A 22,699-nucleotide genomic window follows, 5' to 3' on the forward strand; every position below is an offset into this window, starting at 1 on the left:
AAAGAATGATGAGAATTGGTCAAAAGGACACAAGAACCAGCTGGAAAGAATTCCCACTGACCAGATCTGGGAAAGGTGGAGATGAAAATAAAAGTGATGATAAAGGATTATAGTGTATTGAATAAAGTAAGAATTCATGCATGTACCAACAGATAAACAAAACAAACAAACAAATAAATAAAAAGGGCTAGCTCTTCCTTATAGTCAAAATCTAACTGATAAATGCAGAAAAAAAGATGGAATTATAAATTTATTTTTTGGCAACTGTCATAATAATAACAGACTCAGAGAAGAATATTCACTAGATGATGAAGCAAGTGGGTGAAAGTTTGAGGAATAGTAGGATATTATGTAGTTTCAAAGGATTTGACTTGGGGCCAATAGGTGGCATGGTGAAGGTGCTAGACTCCCACATGACAGAACGCAGTTTCAGTGTTGACCTGGTGGCTTAAAAATCATACTGTGGGACCAGCTGTTAGCATAATGGCTATGTCCCTGGACTCCCATGTAGTCGACCATGGTTCGTGTCCCAGACCCAGTGGCTTAAACTCAAGCTGGGCGCATGTGCGTGTGTGCCCAAGATCCCAAGAGGAGAATGAAGGAAAGGGGATTGTGGTGTGGCCATCCCCCTGGGGGATGATTTCTCACTTTCTGTCTCTCTGTCTCTCTCTGTCTTTCTGGCTAGCACACACGCCCTATAGCAAAAACCTCTCCAAAAAAGAGAAAAAAAAGAGAAAAATCATACTGTGCGTGTGTGTGTGTGTGTGTGTGTGTGTGTGTGCCTAAAATCCCAGAATCAGAATAAAGAAGAAGGGATTGTGGATAGCTAATCACCCATGTGGGTGACCCTTCTCTTCTTTCTCTGTCTCTAGTGAATGTACGTGTCCTAAGGCAGAAACATAAATAATAATGATAATAAATACAAAAAGAACAAACAAACAGGGAACCAGCAGTTAGCGTAATGGCTATGTCACTGGACTCCCACGTAGTCAACCGCGGTTCAAGTCGTGGACCCGGTGGCTTAAAACTCATGCCGGGTGCGTGTGCGTGCGTGCCCAAGATCCTGAGAGGAGAATGGAGGAGAAGGGATTGCGGTGTGACCATCCCCCCTGGGGGGTGATTTCTCACTTTCTGTCTCTATGTCTCTCTCTGTCTGGCGAGCGCACGCGCCCTATAGCGAAAACCTCTCAAAAAAAAAAAAAAAAGAACAAACAAACAAAAAAAAAAACCCACAAGCATTTGCCTATAGATAATTACAAAGAGTAAAAGAATAACTTTGCATTGGGGAAGCCTGATAGACACCACCTTAACCAAATGATTAATTGGCTAATGACTGGTATTTATAACCTATACTTCCTAACATGATACATTGAGAAGAACTCAACATTACTTCTATGGTTTTCCTACCAGAAGTGCAAAACTTGAATCTAATCATGAAAAAGGATCTGAAAAAAACAAATTGAACAAATTCTATGAAATAACTGTCCTGTCCTGTCCAAAAATGTCAATGTCTTAAATACAAAAAAAGACTTGAAAACTATTTAAAATTAGAGAAAATGAAAAAGACATAAAAACTAAGTGAAACACATAATTGTAGATTTTTATTTTGCTATAAAAACAGTTTCGAGGCCCAGGCCCATAGTTTTTTGGTTAAGGGAACCAGATCCCAAATGGCCAACTCTGGTTCAAATCCCAGCAGATAGCTTGAAAAACATACCAAGAGTGTGTGTGCATTCCCAAAATTCCAGCAGGATGGAGAAATAGAGGACAAGGGATTGTGACATGACCACATCCCATTGGGCAATGCTTTCTTTCTCTGGCAAGCACACATACCCTCTGCCAATTAAAAAAAATGGAAAAAGAAAAAAATAACATTATTGGGATAGCTGGAAAAATTTAAATAAGTGCTGTAGATTAGACAATAGCATCTTTATTAATTTTGATTTTTTAAGTTGTACTGTGGTCATGTAAGATAATTTTCTCATTTTTAGGAAATGCATAAAATGGTATTTAAGGATAAAGAGACATTGTGTCTATAACTTATTTTTTTGAAGAGTTCAGGAGCAAGAGATAGAGAGGAAACACATAAAGTAAGTTATTAACATTTGGAGAAACTGGGTAAAACGTATCTGAAAATTATTTTACTATTCATATAGCGCTCCTGTATGTCTTTAATTATAATAAAAATCTAAAATATTAAAAAAGTGTGAGGCATTTGAGTCACTGAGTTACTGCCCTACTTAATACGGTGTTGTTTTCTCATCATTATGAGATAAGTAAAATGTCCTCACCATTCCTAAGCCCTGTTCTGTGTGTTTTCAAATGCCCATTGGGAAGCTGACAGATCTGTTGACTACTGTTACAGTTTCTAATACTTGTGACAAAGTACTGGACTTAGAATTAAGAAACAAGAATTTGAGTCTAGCTCAATAGTTGTGAGAACTTGATACATCATTTCACTTTTGTTGGCTTCAAATCATGTCTGGAATGTTAAGGATTTGAACTAAGCAAGTCTTCTTCAAGCTTTCTAGAACATTTACTTATGATTCTCTGATGTCCTTTGGGTATTTAAATGACTGAAGCTATTCTTCTAGTTGTGGCTCGTGATGACTCTGCCTTAAAACAATTCCACCTGGTGTGGCTACATTCACATCAAAGAAATTTCCATTGTAGAGTTGTTTGTCTGTTGTTATTATGAAGGAAGAAAAACCCAGCTAAAGCAGTTGACAAAATTATTTAGTCTTTGATATTGTTTACTAGATTTCTCACAAAGGAACTTTTATGAGTTTATGAGTAAACAAACTTATTGGAGTGACTGTTGGGAGCAATTTCCACTGTGTAACAAATATGACATTCTTTACTGAGTTAGGACTGAGCTAGTTTATTTCTAAAAAAGCTCCAGGCATATGTTAGTTCCCAACTTACATTGGAAGGTAGAATGAATGGTCTAGTGGAGAAAGATAGGAACAAGGACATCTGAGCTCAGCTGCAGCATCACGCAGCTGCTTCACTCCTTAATATTTGGCTTAGGGTAGTTCTCTAGTCATTGCCCTTCCTCTTCCTTAAGTAGAGGTAATGAGGCTTGAACCTCTTTTGCCTCTCAGGAGTGCTGCAGTGATGAATGGAAATGCCACTTGCAAACTGCTGTCCTCTGCTAGGGAGAGATTTAAGTAACAAAGCATCCTCATCAAAGTATAGTTAGCTATTGCTACAAAGCCAGCACCAAGTGACTGAGTCTTTTCATAATAGCAAGATCTAGAATGGACTGTAGACAGCTGTGTGAGGGAAAAGGAGCATACTACCTTTCTTCTCCTACACCAGTCAGTCTTATCTCCGTAGTTTTCTCTTCTTCTTGGCATTTATCATAAGTGTCAATTAGCTAATTATTTAACTTATTTATTATCTAGTTGCCCTTCAAGAACATGAATTCAAGGAGGGCAGGAACAAAGCCTGTTTTGTTCTCCTTGAATCCCCTGACAAATAGCAGGAGCTCAATAAACACTTATTTAGTGATAAATGAATGAGTTATAAAAATCTATAAATGTAATCTTGCTATTTCTTTGTAACAGTGTTTAGACACATTTGCCAAGTTATTTATGACTGTCCATGAGAATTTTAATTGCAGTAGTCAAACAGGTATTTTCCCACACATGATGTTTTTAAGATACCAATTATGGACAATAGATAAATAAGTTGACACATGATGCCTAATAAATACCAACGTACAAACATGAATCAGCGTGAACTTCTCAATGACCATGTAAGCTGTAGCAGTGAAATAGATAATTAAGAATGTGAATTATTTTTAGGATTGTTGGAAAATAAAATTTATATATTTCTTTGTTTCTATGGTCAATACCCTATCACATTTTGTATGCTATATCACTATAAAAAGTGAGTTTTAGGGAACCAGCAGTTAGCGTAATGGCTATGTCGCTGGACTCCCACGTAGTCGACCGTGGTTCGCATCTGGACCCAGTGGCTTAAAACTCATGCCGGGCACGTGTGCATGCGTGCCAAGATCCCGAGAGGAGAAGGGAGGAGAAGGGATTGCAGCATGACCATTCCCTCTGTGGGGTGATTTCTCGCTTTCTGTCTCTCTGTCTCTCTGTCTCTGTCTGTCTGTTTGGCGAGTGCACACGCCCTATAGCAAAAACCTCTCAAAAAAAAAAAAGTGAGTTTTATGTCAAAAAAGCTAAGGGGCTCATACCGGTAAAGGCAGAAGAAAGGTAACACTAGGGGTACACATTGGGATTAAACGCTTGTCACAGATATGCCATACTTCTTCTATAAGTAGTTGAGTTTTGTTTCCATATGAGTTTAAAGGATGAGGCAATGTATGTGTTAAACCTTTCAACAACCATCTGTGAGGATTAGATTCTCAGGTCTCTATAGCTTCCTTTGTACTGGAGCCCCTTGGCCTAATCACTTCAAGTATTCATGAAATGGAGGTGAAGGATGGAGACTCTCTTATTGACTATATCTTTTCTTTAATGGTAGAGTTGGGAAACAGCCCTCATTTTTGAATGCTGTACATAATTTTTTACAAAAATTCTAGAGGGATCCTTATTGCATGTTTTGGACACATGATCTGCAGTCATGGTATTACTCCTTAGCCTTCCTGAAGAACAGCATTGGTTGATCTCATTCTCATTGTTCAAAATCCTTCACTGACTCCACTATACTTGCAAAATAAAGTCACAGATCTTCACTCTGGCACTCAGTTTTCCTCATAATCTAATTCCAAGATTGTGTCATAGTTATGAGCATAAATTCTGGGATTCAATACCTGATTCCACCTCTTGAGTAACCCTGAGCAAATTGCTTAATTTTCTAAGCCTCCTATCTCCTCATGTGTTAAATGGGGAAAACAATGGAACCTGTCTCATGGAGTTGTTTTGAGGATTAAGTGAAATTATGCACATAAAGAGCTCGCTACTGTGCCTAGGACAATGTAAAGGCTCAATAAATATTTGTTATTTTTATCATCTCTCTCTTGAGTCAGCACCTGAGCTAATTAATTTCTGATCCAAGTACTTGTAATTGATATTTTTCTTCAGTCTTCTTTTGTGTCAGACTTTTTCATCCTTTTCCTTATTTCCCCAAGTTCAAATGCTTTCCATTCTCCAAGGCTTTGCCACAGTGTTGTATTTTCTATAAAACTTTCTACACACACACACAAATTATTTCTTTTCTGCTCCCCACAGTTCTAAGTGATCTCTCCTTCCTCTAAAGTCCCTTGAGACTTTTTCTGAGATGATAATGCCAGCCTCTTGAATTGAGAACTCAGATGACTGAGATCTAAGAAATGTTTTTTCCTTTCCCATGAGCCTCTGGGATGAGGCTGCTTAGACCTAACCATAAACAGAAGCATGCTGTGATCATGTCCAACACATAGTAGATGGTCAATAAATAATAAGTGAAAGAACCTTCCTGTGGTCACCATGCATATCACTCCATCAGAAGACCTAGTTTTATCCTAAATTGAAATTCCTCAGGAAGTATGTGCAATGAGATTCCAAGTGTCTTTGAGCACTGCATCTGGGAGGATTTGGTGACATGGCAGATACATTTTATGATTCATGAATTCAGGTCGATTTTGAGGATTCCAAATGTACAAGCTGGATCTTTTCAAACTAGTTGTTCTTTTCTCCATGACAACTATTGTTTTCACTCGTGGCAGAAGTTAAAAATGACTGCTTAGGAAGCAGAGTGCTTTGGTATTTGAAAAGATTATGATGAATTACTTCTATCTTGCCATCTTCTTCTCTCTCAAAGATGACAGGAAAAAGATGAAGTCCCCTATATTTTGGGGGAAAATGTCTTTTTTCAAGAAGAATATAAATTAGCTGGGGGTGGTGGTGCTGCCTGTGGTTTTACTCAGCACAGTTGATCTAGGCAGAGTGTTGGGATGAAAACAGAAAAAAGCTTCTCACATATGCTGTAGGAACTAGCAGCAAGACTTTCATAGAATTTTAAATGACCATAGATGGTTCTTCCTCAATAGACTTAATTAAATAAGCACTAAGCAATTTTCCTGATGGTGCAGGAGAGAAAAAATTGAAGAGCAGTACCAGCAGATGGTGTAATGGTTACATCACTGGACTCCCATGTGGTCAACCACAGTTCAAGTCCTGGACTTGATGGCTTAAAACTCACACTGGGCACTTGTGTATGTATGTCCAAAATCCCTAGAGGAAAATGAAGGAAAAGGGATTTTTGTGGCATGGCCATCCCCTCTGGTGGGTGATTTCTTGCTTTCTGTCTCTCTGTGTCTCTCTAGTGAGTACACGTGCCTTATAGTAAAAATTTTAAAAAGAAAGAAAGGAAGAAAGAAAGAGAAAAAAGAAAAAGGGCAACTTGAGGAGGAAGTTTTTTTTCCAATTATTGAAAATTCAGGAAAACCTACTTCCATTTTCACCCTCTTTAATCACTGGTTGGGAGGGTTTGGCCAATTTTCCTGAGCCTCAGTTTCTTCATCTGTGGAGGAATTTTAAACTCTATAGTTTGTACAAGTTCTTCCAACTTTCATTTCTTGGGGAGGTATATTAGGTTGGAGACACCCATTTGGAGAATGAAGAAAGCAAAATCTCTTTGTATGTCATTATGAAGAATGTGCTCTACCAAGGGTTCAGAGTGACAGCTGGCTAGCTGGATATACTCCAATCAGGCTCCCCAAACAGGACTCCTATGGGTTAAATTGTGCCTGCCCACAGATTCATAGCTCTTAGTATTTCAGACGTGACCATATTTGGAGACAGAGTTTTTATAGAGGATATGAATTTAAAACAAAGCCAATTAGGTTGAGCCCAAATTCAACAAGATTGGTGTCCTTATAAGAAAAAGGACATAGACACATGCAGAGGAAAGACCATGTGAAGACACAGAGATTATGTAGCCATCCACAAGCCATGAAGAGAGGCCTCAGAGGAAGCCAACCCTGCCAACACCTTGCCTTGAACTTCAGCCTCCAGAACTGTGAAGAAATAAATTTCTGTTGTTTAGACCACTCAGTCCATGATACTTTGTTAAGGCAGCCCTAGCAACCCAGTACATGGACTCTCTTTGCTCTTTCAGGAAAAGGAGAAATACTATTGTGTTGGGGAGAATACCAGAAAAAAAAAAAAACAAAAAACACTCGAGTAAGAGAAAAGAGTTTGCAGGGATACCCCTAAAATCATGTTTCCTAATTGCCAAGTCCTGGGATTGGAAGTTGGGCACACAGTCACTCATTATTTGGAGGCAGGAGAGAAAGCAATTATTAAGAAGTTACCCAGGTCAGGTACTGTATTAGGCCCTGGGGATGCTGTAGTGAATGTGGTAAGTCTGATCCCACCCCCTTATCTTCTAGTAGTGGGTAAAGTCAGCAGCCATAACAATAGCTTAGGAGAGGGCAGCTTGATGAGAGGAGGTATAGAATGCCAAACTAACTTAATCTAGCGTTTGGGGGAAGCCTAGTCCAAGAAGCTCTGAGGAAAGAAAGAACTAAGCAGTGGAGGAGGAAGTATTCTAGGGAGAGGGTGTGTATTTAAGTGGGAAAATATGACCAAGGATCTGAAAAGCAGTGCAGTGTGACTGCAATACAGAGAATAAGAAGCAGGGATGTGGAAATTGAAACCAGTGAGTTAGAAAAAATAGGCAGTTTAATACTGTTTGTGGGGAAGAAACTAAGACTAGGGCTGGGATAAGTTTTCCTGCCCACTCAACTATGACTGCTGGCCATTCTAGACTCTGTCAACCATTCTCTGATCTCTAAGGTGAATAACCAAGCCGAACATACACAATTTTTTAGAATTTATGGATAGAGCTTTTATTTTGGATTCATATTCCCTGGGGAACTAACCAAAACAGTTTTAAAGAAAACATAAAGACTAAGACCCTCAAGGGGGGCATAATGGTTACATTGCTGGAATCCTGTGTAGATGACCACAGTTCAAGTCCCAGACCCAGTGGCTTAAACTCAAGCTGGGAGCGTGTATGTGAGTCCCCAAGATCTTGAGAGGAGAATGGAGAATAAGGGATTGCAGTGTGGTCCTCCTCCCTGAGGGGTGATTTCTTGCTTTATGTCTCTCTTTCTGGTGAGCACAAGCACCTTACAGCAAAAGATCTCTCTTAAAAAAAAAAAAAAAGAAGACTAAGACCCTCAGAATCCAGCAGTCCTCTGCTTTTCAAGGTCCTACCTTGTGTCCCCAGAAATGATGTTGCCTACAGAGAAGAGAACCTGAATGGTGCTGGGGGTAACTATAGACATTTCAGACAGTTTTGCTTAGAGAAAAACAGAAAAGGATATGGAGAAGAGACTGATTCACAAAAGACTTCCTAAAAGGCTCTTCTTTCTGCAAATTTTGATTTGTAATTTCTCTACTCATCAGGTCTCGTATTACAGAGCTTTTAAAGGGAGAGACATATCTGTCCTTTAGTCTTAAAACAGTTTTTGGCATTTCCACACTGGCTGCGTGGTTTTCTTTCCATGTCTCCACTGGTGTCATTGCTCTTTCACGTACTCCTCCCCACTGCTGCCATCAGTAATTGTGGCGTATGAGGGAGACTGTGCAGTACATCTCGCTAGTCATCTTCAAAGAAAAGATGACTGTACTATTTTGAATAAAACTTTCAGAGTTTGTAGAATTGGGAAAGTGGACCTCACTGAATTATAAAGAATATGTACTCATTTGTGTGGGGAGTATTCATGGCTTCCAAATCCACTGAGAGTTGCTATATGCCCGGAAAATGTAAGCTGTTGTATCGTGTGTTTAAGATAGTACCTTAGGGGACTGAACACAAATGCAAACAATTCTAAATCACCACAAGTGGCTTAGCCTAAGCAGATGTCCTGGGTTGTATGATTTCTACAAAGTTGGAATGAAGTTATGGCAAAATTTTCCAGGCCTCAATATGGAAGAAAAAAAAATTAAGAAATGCAGTCTGTTCCCCAAATTAACCAAATGTCAGTTTGCTCTCTGCAACAGTTCAACAGTCTATATCAGACAAAACAAAATTTAACCAAGAAGCCGCATCTACTTCTAGCAAAAATGTACTATTCACTCCAAAGTCAAAGTTGTGAATGACTTCATTCACTCAACAAACTTCTGTTGACTTTTAGAATGCCTGGTGGTTTTCATTGTCTACAAACTGCTTGTCTCAGTTTATATAGCTAATAGGAAGTTAACTACAATTTACATCATCAGTCTGGGGAAGTGGATTGGGATTAAGATATTTACAGGATAGTCATTTAAATCTTTCTCCAGAAAGAGAGCAATAATTCAGAGGATAGGAGGATAGAATCTGAAAACAGATTTTGACAAATCTCCCAATAACAACACAAAATGTATCTATCAATATACTTAAGAGCAAAATTGGGGAAAGGGACCTCTTCTATCAATCTCTTCTTCCTATCATACATTTCTGTTATCAGGAATTAATCCAATTAAAATTTCAAAGGAAATCCCATAGGAATAGAATCTAGAATCAGACATTTTTTCTGGGGGGTGAGGGGGAGGGTGATTTGCCACAAGGGCATATGCTTGCCTAAGGGAGACTGAGAGACACAGTGAGAGAGAAAATGAAAAATCATTCCCTCTCTGTCCCTCTCTCCCATGGGGAGGTGACCATACTACAATACTTTCTCCTCCATTGTCTTCCTGAGATTTTTGAGCATGAACACACATGAGCCTGGCATGATTCTCAAGCTGATAGGTTCGGGACTAGAACTGAGGTTGGCCATGTGAGAGTCCAGTCCTTTAACCATTATGCCACCTGCTTGCCTCTGATTCAGAAGTATTTTTTTATTAAGTTATGCTGCAATGTCTTTGACCTATTGCACTTTTGGAAACAAAATTGGTGTAATTTGTGAGTTTTGGGGGCAGGGTTTCAAAGTATGGTTTGTTCTTTACTACTATTCCTAGACTTAGGCTTGTTCATTACAACACTAAAAAATAAAATAAAATAAAACAGAATTTTGTCTAAGCAAAGGAACCAGAAAGATCTGTATTTAGTGGACAAGGGATAAGTTACACAGAGGATTAACTTGTGCTTTTAAACTCCCTATTATCAGTTTCAATTTTCTAAACATGTCCTTATTACTCTGACACCACAGACACCAAAGGAAACCTGTACTAACTGCAGGCCACTGACTGGGATAGACTTAAGCAATTAGGGTAATCTCACATCTGTTTAATGCTGTGTCTTACATATTGCCACAGCTGAGCTTCCACATTGAAGCCCCAGGGCTCAGAAAGGTTTATCAAACTGTTCTTGCAAGCTTCTCTTATCTCACCAGGAAGCCATTCCCCCCAGTGATTACGCAGAATGGCTAGAAAAAATAAATTGGGAGCACAGCTTCATCTGGGGACCAGAGGCTCTTTGTGCAGCCAAGCTTCTTCTCCTTCTTACCTCTGCACAAAATCTTGCTATCATTTCTCTCCTATCTCAGCTTCCCATTCAGTGACACTGTATCTTTAGTAGCCCCTTTCCCTTCATCAGAATGCCTTCAGAATCCCCACGTCCTCTGGAAAGTCTTCTTCTATGGCCTTGGGAATGCTGTGATCACTGCCATTTGTTCCTCTGCCTGTGATGTTTGTCCTTTGGATGTTTGCTTGTGGAACTCTCACCTCACCTCCCCCCCCCAATAATTATTTATTTAATTTTATTTATTCATTCATTTATTTTAATTTGACCAGGAAAACACAGACACAGAGAGAAGGAAAGTGAGAAAGCAAGCCACCATGTCCAGGCCTTAAACTGTATTCAACCACATGGGTGTGTTTAGCACCTTAACCACTATGCCAACCTGCTGGCCCTCACCTCACCTTTTAATTCTGACACGTTAAGTAGTGAGACTTTTAAGTTTGAACTCCCCAACCTGACCAGGGCTCTTCTTCCCTGTGCTTTCCTCCACTTCATCCTGCTGGTGTAGTTATCATACTGGATAATCCTTTACATAGATATGTCTTCCTTATGGCTGCATCCTGCAGGTTCAGTGGGGACCTGGGCAGGGTAAGCGTTTTTTATGCTCCCAGAGCTTGACAGAGAAGTAAACTGCCTCCAGAGGATGGAATTGTTCCATTACTGAGTGACCCATATGATAGATGGTAACAGCCTTTAATACCATGCTTTCCAAGATAAGTTAATATAGAATTATGCTTACTTCTGGTGTGATAGAAAAGTGCTAAAATTTGCTATATATACAAAAGTATATATAGCATGCTTTTAATTGTATACGTACAAAGGTGTATATTTTTAGAATTGTAATACATACACAGAGGGGAAAAAAAGACTAGAAGTATGCCAAAACCTCACTTTTGTATATGTGTCTGTGTTGTGAAATTATACACTTTATTTTGGTCTCTCACTTGCCAGAGAAAGATGGAGGGAAAGTAAGAAATTATCCCCCAAGGGGATGGCCATGCCACAATCCCTTCTCTTCTCCTGATTTTAGGCATGCATGTGTATGCACATGCACACACACATACACACCCACACACACACACATACACATGGTGTGATTTTCAAGCTGTTGACTCTTGGACTCAAACCAGTGGGAGTCTAGTATCTTAACCACCATGCACCTGCTGGCCCCCAAATTATACACTTAATACATATTTTTCCTCTAGATTCCATATGGTGATCATATATTACTGTTAGAATCAGAAGAAAAAAATACCATTTATAAATGAATAATTGATAGGGACCATCTCAGACTGAGGAATGTACACCTAAGCCCTTAGAATAAAATTCAATTTGGTGAGGTCAAGCATCATTAGTATGGTGTCCTAAAATAATATAGGAGTATATATTTCAGTTAATATTCATAGTAGCCTTCTTTTTATAATTTCATCAGTAGCAAAGGAGATATTTAAACCAATTTGCCTTTTAGAAGATATAAAGTAATATATTCATACTATTAAGGGCTATCGAGATCACAGAGCTATGGAATTAGTCACAAAACTCTTCACTAACAGGTCTCCAGGGAGTGTATCCTCCCAACAAATCTGCCCCAGAGTGATTTACAGGAAAGTTACAATTAGATTACTATGGCATCAGAACAAGTCTTTGCTCTGAATGATGTAGCATAGCTTTAAAAAGTAGATCAGAGAAGTGATTAAGAGGTGACACTAACCTTAATAGTTAAAAATGAATGACAGCAAGGCAGTATTTTTTCCTCATAGCTAAGTCTATTGCATTAAATGCCATGTTAACAAACCTTTCTGGAAGGTCTTTGCAAGATCATGAAACCAACCCTTGTCCTTGCTTCCCACTCTAAGTACTAAATCAATCACATAAATGAGATGACCATTGCAATATTCTGGCTGCCTCTTCAGCTAGAAGTTTAGTCTTGGGGCCTGGAGTCTGACAGCCAGTACTGAAATCTTGGCTTCACTACTTTATGTGGAAAATGGGGATATGAATACCTACTTTGTAATTTCTCAGGGGCCCGTGAGATAATACAGGTCAGGTCCTCAGTACAGCATATAGAGCATGCCACATGCTCACTGTGTAGCAATGTATGGTTTCTACTTTTACTGACTCCTGTTTTAGGTTTTTTAATTTTTTTAACTGTTTTTTCTTCAAACTGTTTACATGGAGTTGTCTCAAACTTTGAATAGTTGTCATTTATGTTTTCTTCCCTTTAGTTTCCTATGATTTCCATACATTGAGCTCAGATTTGGATCTTAGACCTTGTGCTAGGGCCACAGGTGGGCAGTGCCTCCCCTTGCTCCATTTTTCCTACATGTCAAATGTGCTCTTGGACTACGTGTCCTACAGTCCTGATCCACATTTAGCTTGCAGACCATGGCACAGTTTAAAAACTCTTAAGTTTGGACTGGCAGCATGGCCGAATAGTTGGAGCTGGATCCCACATGACTGACCATGGTTCTAATCTCAGTTCTGGAAGCTTAAGAAAACACACTGAGCACAAGTGTGTGTGCGTGCCCTCCAAATCTCGGCAGCATGGAAAATTGGAGGAAAAGGGACTGCAGGGTGATCACACCCCACTGGGGGATGTGTTCTCCCCTTCTAGCAATTAATTATGATACAAACAAACAAGCAAACAAACAAAAATCCTACACATTTCCCTCATGTAGACAAGGTGAAGGCCTAGTTCTCTTACCACCTGTGTGCTGTGTGTTTTCAGGCAAGTTGCTTATCTCTCTTTAGAGAGGCTGACAGCTATTTCTTCTCTAACATAGGGAGGACAATGGTACAACTGAGAGGATTGAATGTAAATGATCCATGTGAACCTCCTAGCAGAGGGCTAGATACACTACGGTACCTTCCTAAATCCCTGCTGTAAAAATGTCATCCTGGGGACCAGCAGATGGTGTAGTGGTTAAGGTGCTGGACTTCCACATGGCTGACTACAGTTCACCGTGTGTGTGAGTGTGCATGATCAAAATCCTGGAAGGAAAATGGAGAAGGGATTGAAACGTGGCCATCCCCTCTGGTTTCTCACTTTCTCTGTGTCTCCAGTGAGCACACATACCCTATAGCAAAAATCTCTCTCTCAAAGTGAAATAGTCATGCCTTGTTTTCTTCCTCCTGGTCACTCTGCCTTCTGTTTTTATTAATGAGACATGGTCATATGCAGGCTCATGTGCTAAGCCACAACTTTATTCATTCAGGATTTCCCCCTCACTAGGATTCTTAATCATTCTGTCAGGGCCCAGGCTGAAACTTACTTTAGCTATTTAATCTTAAGGGAGACAGATGGGGAGGTCAAGCTAGAAAGGAGTGGCATGATCAGACCCAGCATTTTTGCTCACAGCTACTTTTTTTTTTTTTTTTGGAGAGATTTTCACTGTAGGGCGCGTGCGCTCGCCAGACAGACAGAGAGAGACATAGAGACAGAAAGCGAGAAATCACCCCCCAGGGGGGATGGTCATGCCGCAATCCCTTCTCCTCCATTCTCCTCTTGGGATCTTGGGCACGCACGCACATGCGCCCGGCGTGAGTTTTAAGCCACCGGGTCCGGGACGCGAACCGCGGTCGACTATGTGGGAGTCCAGCGACATAGCCATTACGCTAACTGCTGGTTCCCAATCACAGCTACTTTGATAAGGTACAGGATACTGACTTTGCTCTATATTAAGTAGTATATGACTGACAAAATGGGGCATGCCGGGAGGGGAGTTGCATTTATTAAAAAAATAAATAAAAATAAATCTGGAGCCAGATGGTGGGACAGCTGGACCCACATGAGACCTTCCTGAACAAACCATGTGTGTGCCTGTGATCCGGATGAGTAGACGTTAGGGGTGGATCATGGCATGGGCTCCCTGTTGGGGAGTTTATCTCTCTCTCTCTTATGGAAGAAAAAGATAAAATTTAAAAACAAAATGCTATGCTTTGAAAAGAAAATCCACACTATTTAATGTCTTATGGCACACTTTTGGGGTGGAAAGAGAGTTTTCTAAATATAATTTTACCCATAAGCTCCACAGATTTTGTTTATGCTAAAGCCATTTGTATCTGGTTGTTCTGGGTGGTTTTGGGTATGTCAGATACTATCCTTAACTGCTCAATTGTATGAATTTCACATTTCCCCATTTAAGCTTTAGAGCCAAACATTGAGTTTGCTAATTTTATATAAGCCTTTCATGATTTCCTACTGAGGAAAGAATGAGTTTAGAATCTCCTCCACAAAATTTTTAAAATTTGTAATTTTATGAGTGTGTAACATGAGATAAGGGAGTTGAAGACATTTAGCGTGGTATAAACATAGGTTTGTTTTTTGTTTTTGTTTTTTTTGTTTGTTTTTGAGATTTTCGCTATAGGGTGTGTGCGCTTGCCAGACAGACTGAGAGACATAGAGACAAAAAGCGAGAAATCACCCCCCAGGGGCGATGGCCATCAGCAATCCCTTCTCCTCCATTCTCCTCTTGGGATCTTGGGCACGCACGCACACGTGCCCGGTGTGAGTTTTAAGCCACTGGGTCCGAGACGCGAACTGCAGTCGACTACGTGGGAGGCCAGCGACATAGCCATTACACTAACTGCTGGTTCCCAGCACTTAGGTTTTCTTAAAGAAACAAATAATTTTTTAAAAGTTTTTGCCTTAGGGCACATGTACTCACTGGAGAGAGACAGAGAAGACAGTGAGAGGAAAAGTGAGAAATCATCCCCTAGGGAGGATGGCCATGCCACAATACCTTCTCCATTCTCTTCTTGGAATTTTGGATACACATGCACACAGACCTAGTGTGATTTTGAAGCCACCAGGTCCAAGACTTAAACTGCAGTTGGCCATGAGGGAGTTCAGTGTCTTAACTACCATCCACCTTCTGGCTCCAAGAGAAACAAACTTTATGACCTAAAGCGTTCAGGGCTAGCCTGACAGAACAATGGTTAAGTGCTATGCAGAGAAAGTCAGATCCTACATGGCATCACGGTTCAAATCCTAGCCCTGTGACTTAAAAATATGCCAGACATGTGTGTTTTGTGTATGTGTATGTCCAGGATTCTGATAAGATCAATAAATGAAGAAAAAGGGATTGTAGCATGACTCAGCTTCATTAGGGGGTGCTTTCTCTATTACCTGGGTGTGTGCACATACCCTCTAGCATACATTAAAAAAAAAAAAAAGCCTTCAGTGTTCAGTGGCATGTCTCATTAGCTCTCCTTTATTTACTTACTCTGCCTTTACCCATATTTCCTGGGACCTCCAGCATCTGCTCTTCAGCAGATGTTCCTGTCTTTACTTTAGACAGCATGGAATGGAGGAAGAGAAAACTGGAAGTGAAGGGATCCCACCATGATCCTCCACTTATAAAACTGTTGGTATCAGACAAGTGATTACTCCTATGGGTCTTTGTTTTCTTATTTGTTCACTGGAAAGAATATCCAACTTATCAGGCTGTTTCCAGGGTGAAATTGAAATCTCAGTTTATTAGGATCTATAGTACAGAATAGTACCCTGAGATACACCAATGGTCAAATGACTGTGGAAAATGAATACATCATATTAGTACCAGCAAGCCTGTGAGTTCTACTTTATAAGAAACTCATTTGGTTCTGTTAACCTGTGCTAGGTAAAGCTAAACCACCAAGTATAAAAATCGTTTCCTGGGGCCAGAAGATAGCACAGGAGTAAAATGTGATGCTCTCTGCAAGACTGAGACACATGGGAAAACTCTGGATTTGGTTCCAGAGACCTCCTTTAATACACCAGGAATATGTGTGCCTATAATCCATTCATTGCTGGCTAAAGGGTGAGGATGGTTCATACTGTCAAGACCCTGTTTGAGGCCGAACCCCCTAGTAAAGCATGGGGAGCTAGATTTCACATGGCTGACTATGGCTCAAAGCCCACTCCCAGTGTCTTGAAATACACACCAGGCAGGCACATGTGCATGCATGACCCAAATCCTGACAGGATATAAAAGTGGAGGAAAAAGGATTACAATATGACTACTCTCCATTCAGGGATAATTTTTTCCTCTCAATACCATTTATGTAATAAATAAATAGACAAACACTTAAAAAAAAAAAGCATCAGTTCCCAAACCACCTCCTTGTTCTTACTATGAATTTCAGTTCTTGATGGAATAGAGAGAGCAGGAACTGGTACCCAAACTGTTGGGCAGAGGGGAAAGGAATCATGTCCACACCAGATTAGATCAATTGCCAGAGTCTAGGCCAAAATCATTCTACAGTTTGGAATGAGGATTCTAAAACATATATCTAAATAATATTTTTTCTTCTAGCTAATCCCCTTTGAATAGTAACAATATCAATGCAAGCCTATTTACACACAGGGCAAGAGTGAACGAAGTGAGGTGAAAACATTTTTAGTTCTACTTAGAATGCATCAGAAGTAGTTAATTTCCCCTTTTCAGTGAACAGTAAGGCAGAAAGTATTGTTTCCCTGGCAAAGTGTTAGATATATTTTTCTCTTGATGATAAAAACTATTAATATAGGGAAGAAAAGAAAATGTTTTGAAAAATGAATGAAGAGAGAGAAAGCAAACACCAAGAAAAAGGTAGAATATGGTATCTTTAGCAAATAAGTGAAGAATGAACAAACAGGAACCACATAAGAGAAAATCTCTCTCCTAAAGAACAGAGATGATTCTTATTTTTTGCTAATCACACAGCTAAATTAGAAATTTTTATATCAAACACTGCATTTGGTTTTTTATTCATAGTATCAGTCACATTGGTGATTAATTGAATGCATATATGAAGAAATGTCTGTTTTAAGAAACTGCTCTAAAACTAAGCTTGTAAAATCAGATTAAAGATACACTATACACCATTGGGCAAACAGGAAAATATGAAATTAGAAAGTGACCTAGTCATTTTACTTGTAAAGATGAAATAACTTCCATTATCAACCTGAACCTAGTTTGATATTTAATTTCACTGGCTGTCTAACTTTTCACATTAAATTAGGTACAAATGAGGAACTCCTTGGCTAGGAAAAGCACTTCGCCTTCTAGCAACTGAAAAGAAACCCGTTAGCACAGACAAGGGGAAAAAAAAAGCTCCACCATTTTATTGGAGGAGGGAAAAGTAAAATGGATGTTTCCATCCAAATTGGCCTAGGAAAAGATGTTGCAAAACCAAACTCAAACAGAGCACACAAAACACAAGATTTCCCTATAGTTGCTAAATATTTGGAATGGAGAAATAGTTGAATATTCTTCCACCAATGTTGAAGTGCCTGTCTGTGCCAGATTCACATTATTCATTGCTCCATGGGATAACACTCCCTCCTTCTGCAGCTAAAAGATGCCATGGGTCTAGTACTTTGGTATTAACCCTTTCATGGCTTGCAGATAGAAGGGAAGTTGTTCAACAGCCCACTACTTTCTTCCCCAACAGGAAATGTCCCACAGCTGCATCCACATCACATCTAAGCCTCTGTTTCCCAAATGTACCTGGCAGTACTCTCACTGCATGTAGGCAATTTCCAGACCTTCTTGTCTGCCCTTGTGCTAAAATGTATCCTGAGTAAATGGAAACTTGAGAATATACTATATATATATTTTTCCTTTTTTGGAGAGGTTTTTGCTATAGGGTGCATGCGCTCAGCAGAAAGACACAGAGAAACAGAAGAGAATATACTGTATTTTTGAAGCAGGGGCACCAGAGGTTGTTCAGAACATAAAAGAGTCCTGAATGGCTTCTAGAAGGCTGTTGGGCACAGAGTAACCAGTAGAGAAGAGTACTGAATGGGTATTAAGAATCTGACCCAGGCTCTCTCGTGGGGCTGTTTTTCCCAAACAGGAATAAAGGCAGTGGGTAGGAATGCTTCTGCCTTCTGTCTCAGTTTCTTATTGTTTTTCTATTGTGGCTCACTGGTTTCAGCATCTAAAGTTATTTTCCCCCAATATAAGTGGGAAAGAAAATGATTTTTTTTCTTTCAAATTTATTCATTAAACAAGGAATTGACAAAGAGACTCCTCAGCCTCACTCATCTGGACTTCCTTTCTGCTTCCCTCTTGACTTTGCTCAGCTGGCACCTGCTCCTTCTCCATCCCTTTTTATGGTCTCTTTATGGTCTCATCATTCTTGGTGTGACAGTGAGTCCCTGCCAGTAGCTGCCATCTGGAATAGTTTTTATTTCTCTGCCTTATCAATTCAAATTTTGAAATGGATCCTCTCTCCTCTGCTTATACTTCTAAATCCTCTTCCTCTACCTTTGTGAAACCGTCTTCTACCTAAACCTAGCTCCTTCTGTTCTAAATTTTATACACATATTTCCTGTGTCATCTTGAAACACTTAATTCTGCAAAACTGTCTCTACTTATTTGGATGAAAAATGCCAACTGTGCAGAAGTTGTTCTGTTTCCTATTAATCATTTACTTATCTCAGCCAGTATCACCACACTGATATTTACATTGATATAGGTTTAAGCATATAGACAACTGTTAAAAAAAAAGAATAACATTTCATACATTTTGGAACACTTCGTAAGATGTTGATTTATACTTTAATGGAGAATGTGGCTACTACAAAGAAAATATCAGGCTTTAACAAAACCCTTACAGGAAAGGAATATGACATATTCAGTGTGTGTGTGTGTTTGTGTGTGTGTGTGTGTGTGTGTGTGTGTGTTTAGCATGTTTAGTTATACATGATATACAATGATACACCTTTTATTTTCATTTGAATCCCCTTCCCTATTAGGTTCTGGTCAGCAATATTTAAAATATAAAAATCCTGTTCATTAAAATATCTTAATTAAAATAGATCTTTCTTCCCTTAGAAAAGGAATTCAAAACTTTTTAGGGCCTGGCTTTAAAAAGCAACATGCTATAGCTGATTTACTTTGCTCGTTTTTACGAATGTGAGAAATATCACCACTACAACTAGCAAGAACTATAAATGATACATTAGTGCAAGTGTTCTAAAAAATCAGAACAAAACTAATTTATTATAGTTCTGTTTTCATTATACACCACATGTCGGTGAGTTAAACACAACAAAATTATTGTCTTTTCAAAGTGGCTACTAAAGATAAAAACAATAAGGTAACAATCAACATGTAGTTTGTTACATTAAAAAATCTGATATACTTATTTCTATTGCCTGTTAACTTGACCTAAGCCTCTTGAACTATTACCAAAAAAAAAGGAAAAAGAAGAGAAAAAGAAAAGTCATTGTTCAAAGGCAAACATTCAATTCAGTTGATACAACGTTACAGTACAGCCAACTAAAATTGTTCAACAAAGATAACAAGCCTAGCCTTAGCTTCTTGAGTTGAAAGTCTATAGACCAGGTTGCCACAAAATATTCAGTGCTGCTTAAAAACTGTAGATTAGCTTTTTGGAGGACATGATACTTTCTGATGGCTTCAGAATAAGGGGTTACACTACTGGTAAAAGCACAGGGGAACCCCAACCTGTCATTAATCATTTTATTGAGCATTGTAGTTAGAACAGCATTATTGAATTTAGCACAACTAAAATAAAATAAAATAATAATAATAATATAATCATAATAATCATAATAATGATAAGAATAAAAACCAAACACAAACTGGAAGCCTAGAGTCACTGCCAGCCGTGTCAAACCCTTGCGATACGCTATACTAAAAAAATTTGAAATATCCACCCATCCTCTCCACTCTGCCACAATCTAGCAAAGTCAAAAATACAAAAGTCTTCAACTTGTTACTTTTGCAGAATAAAGCAAAAACGTCTTTGTGCTCCTTACTACCAGAAGCAAAATGTCCACTGAGTTACCACATGTAATAGCTTCTGGATGTGTCGACTTGGGTTGGCTTGGTGTCTGCAGAACCATCTTTGTCTTTTTCGCTGTCCCCTTCCCAGAGGTTAATGAGTGGGGGGTACAACTCATTTAGTGGGATTGAAGAGGTTTTTTGCATATACTTTTTTAATGAATGGTGGTAGTTTTTTCTCTTAAATCTTTTGGCTATGTACACCGCAATGGACGCAAGGCTAATGATGGCAAACATGGACCCCATGACGGCAGCAAGGGCTGTGCTGGTTTCTTGATCAGAGATGTCCAGCGCGAAGGCAGCATTTTTGGTTGTGACATTTACACATGACTTTTGAGTTTGCTGATGAATATTGGAAACAGTGAGACACACTTCATAATCAGTGGAAGGCTGGAGATGTGTTAGATTGTATTCATGAACATCTACTGGGACCCTGGCGGTATATGTTATATGGGGGTTGTCAATCTTCATGGTAGCGGATGACCATTTTAAGTTCGATGTCATGACATTGGAATTAACCTTCCAGGACACTAAAATGGAATGAGATTCTGTCTGCTTGACATATATTTTCAGCACCTGGGTACCATCTAGCAGGGTTCCATTAACCTTAATTGTTGCCACTCGAGTGTCTGCCCCTTGGACATTCTGGGCAACACATGTGTATCTACCCGAGTCTTCAATTTGTATGTTAGATATTTCCAAGGTACCTTCACTACTTAGTTTGTATTTATCTGAAAGGGTTTCCACAGTTACCTTATTTCCAATGGGAGTGACCCAGTAAATTTCAGGTTCTGGCTCAGCCATGGCCCGGCAGTCCAGGTAAACCGTCATGCCGATATCCATGTTTAAACGATTTGGGAAAGTGTTGTGAGAGATCATTGGGAGGCACTGTTCACTTGAATCCTGGATTAAAATCTCTTTAACCTGCTGCCCTTTATATTCGGGGGGCATGGCACAGAACATGGATAACGGCTCCATGAAGCGGATGTTTGTCTTATTGGAGTTAATCCAGTGGATGACACAATCACACCTCAAAGGGTTGCTGTGGATGCTGATCTCACGCAGATTGGGTAGAGATTCTACTGTCTTTTGGTAAACGGCATTCAAGGCATTGTTGTTCAACATCAAGCTTTCCAAGGCAGGAACGCTTCGAAAAGCCAGGCGGTGGATGTAAGATAGTTTGGGGTTATTGGTGGCTTCTAGTTTTGTGAGTTCAGGCAAGTTATCCAGGGCATAGCGATCCACAGAGACCAGTTCTCCCATATTGTTGATTCCTAGTTCTTTCAACCGAAGCATATTTTTGAAGTCACCTTCTTGGATTTTGTGAATGGGGTTTTTGTTGAGATCTAAGAATTTCAAATTTGGAACTTTTTGCAAGGCAAGTTGAGGGACTTTAACCAGTTTGTTATCATAAAAAGATAGGCTCTCGAGGCTATCCAAACCTACCAATGCATTTCCAGGAATATCAGTGAGATACATTCCTGCCAAAACTAAGCTTCTCAAATTTGAGAGAGGCTTGAAGTTCATATCTAGAATTCCAATCACAGGATTTTCCCCAATCATGAGAATTTCCAGGTTGGGTGTAGAATCAAACCAGCGACTATCAATAACTTTCAATTTATTGGAGTTCAGGTGGAGCCTTAAAAGATTTTTTAAGCCAGAAAAAGCATTAGCAGAAATAGTACTAATCTGGTTGTGGTTGATGTAGAGTTCTTGAAGGTTGCTGAGGTCCTGCAGACAGTAATCAGTCATCTCTGTAATCTGATTTTCCTCCAAATGCAGAGTAGTGAGCTGGGTCAGGTTTGCCAACCCTACCTCCTTGATATTTGTAAAGTTGTTTTGGGAGAAATCTAGCTCAGTCAGGTTGAAAAGCTGCTGAAGTTCATCCACTGTCTTTGCAATATTATTGCTCTGTAAGAGAAGCACTTGTGTGTCACTAGAAAGGTTGCTGGGAATCTTTGTTAAGCGGAGATCATTGCAATCAACGGTGGTGGCTTCTCTGTATGTTGACTGTGGGGTAAACCAGGGACGAATTTCACATACACAAAGTTGTGGACACTCACTATTCTGTATGGAAGACTCAGTTAATGAAGTCGTTAGCAAGCTCAGCACCAGTTGGCAAATCGTTAAAACAAAGCTCATCCTAGCCATGCTGGCTCACTAAGTAAGTTCAACTCCTGACACTCCTAAGTTTTAACAAAACATTAATACTATATAGTGATATGTAAGACAGTAAGCAGAAAATGTAAACGTTCTCGCTTGAGATGTACAGAATTCCAGAGTCTGAGGGATAGTTTTTCTGGAGTTTTCAAAAGGCAGGAAGCAGTTCGTGTCTCTCAGTTCCCGGCATACGTACAGCTCTGTGGCATGAGTTACTTCAGCCAAATCAAAGTCTGGAGATGTGCCTGAAAATTAGATTAGGACAGATGTTATGCTTATTCCATATACTTTCTACATTATAGACTTTTGTTTACTAGAAGAGCATAGTCACTCACAAATTTAATAACAGAAAT

General features: G+C 39.4%; 1 protein-coding gene across 1 annotated transcript in view; it reads right to left on the reverse strand.

Moving 5' to 3' along the window:
- Positions 1–17,368: 17,368 nt before the first annotated feature.
- LRRN1 (leucine rich repeat neuronal 1) overlaps positions 17,369–22,699 on the reverse strand; it is a 44,839-nt gene continuing 39,508 nt past the window's right edge. The window contains exon 2 of the mRNA XM_006157934.3: positions 17,369–22,591. Within this exon, the coding sequence (XP_006157996.1) occupies positions 20,187–22,337 (2,151 nt within the window). The 5' untranslated portion in view covers positions 22,338–22,591 and the 3' untranslated portion in view covers positions 17,369–20,186. The remainder of the gene's footprint in view (positions 22,592–22,699) is intronic.

Source organism: Tupaia chinensis, unplaced genomic scaffold (genome assembly GCF_000334495.1).
Source record: "Tupaia chinensis unplaced genomic scaffold, TupChi_1.0 Scaffold000565_1, whole genome shotgun sequence".
Classification (NCBI taxonomy): domain Eukaryota; kingdom Metazoa; phylum Chordata; class Mammalia; order Scandentia; family Tupaiidae; genus Tupaia; species Tupaia belangeri.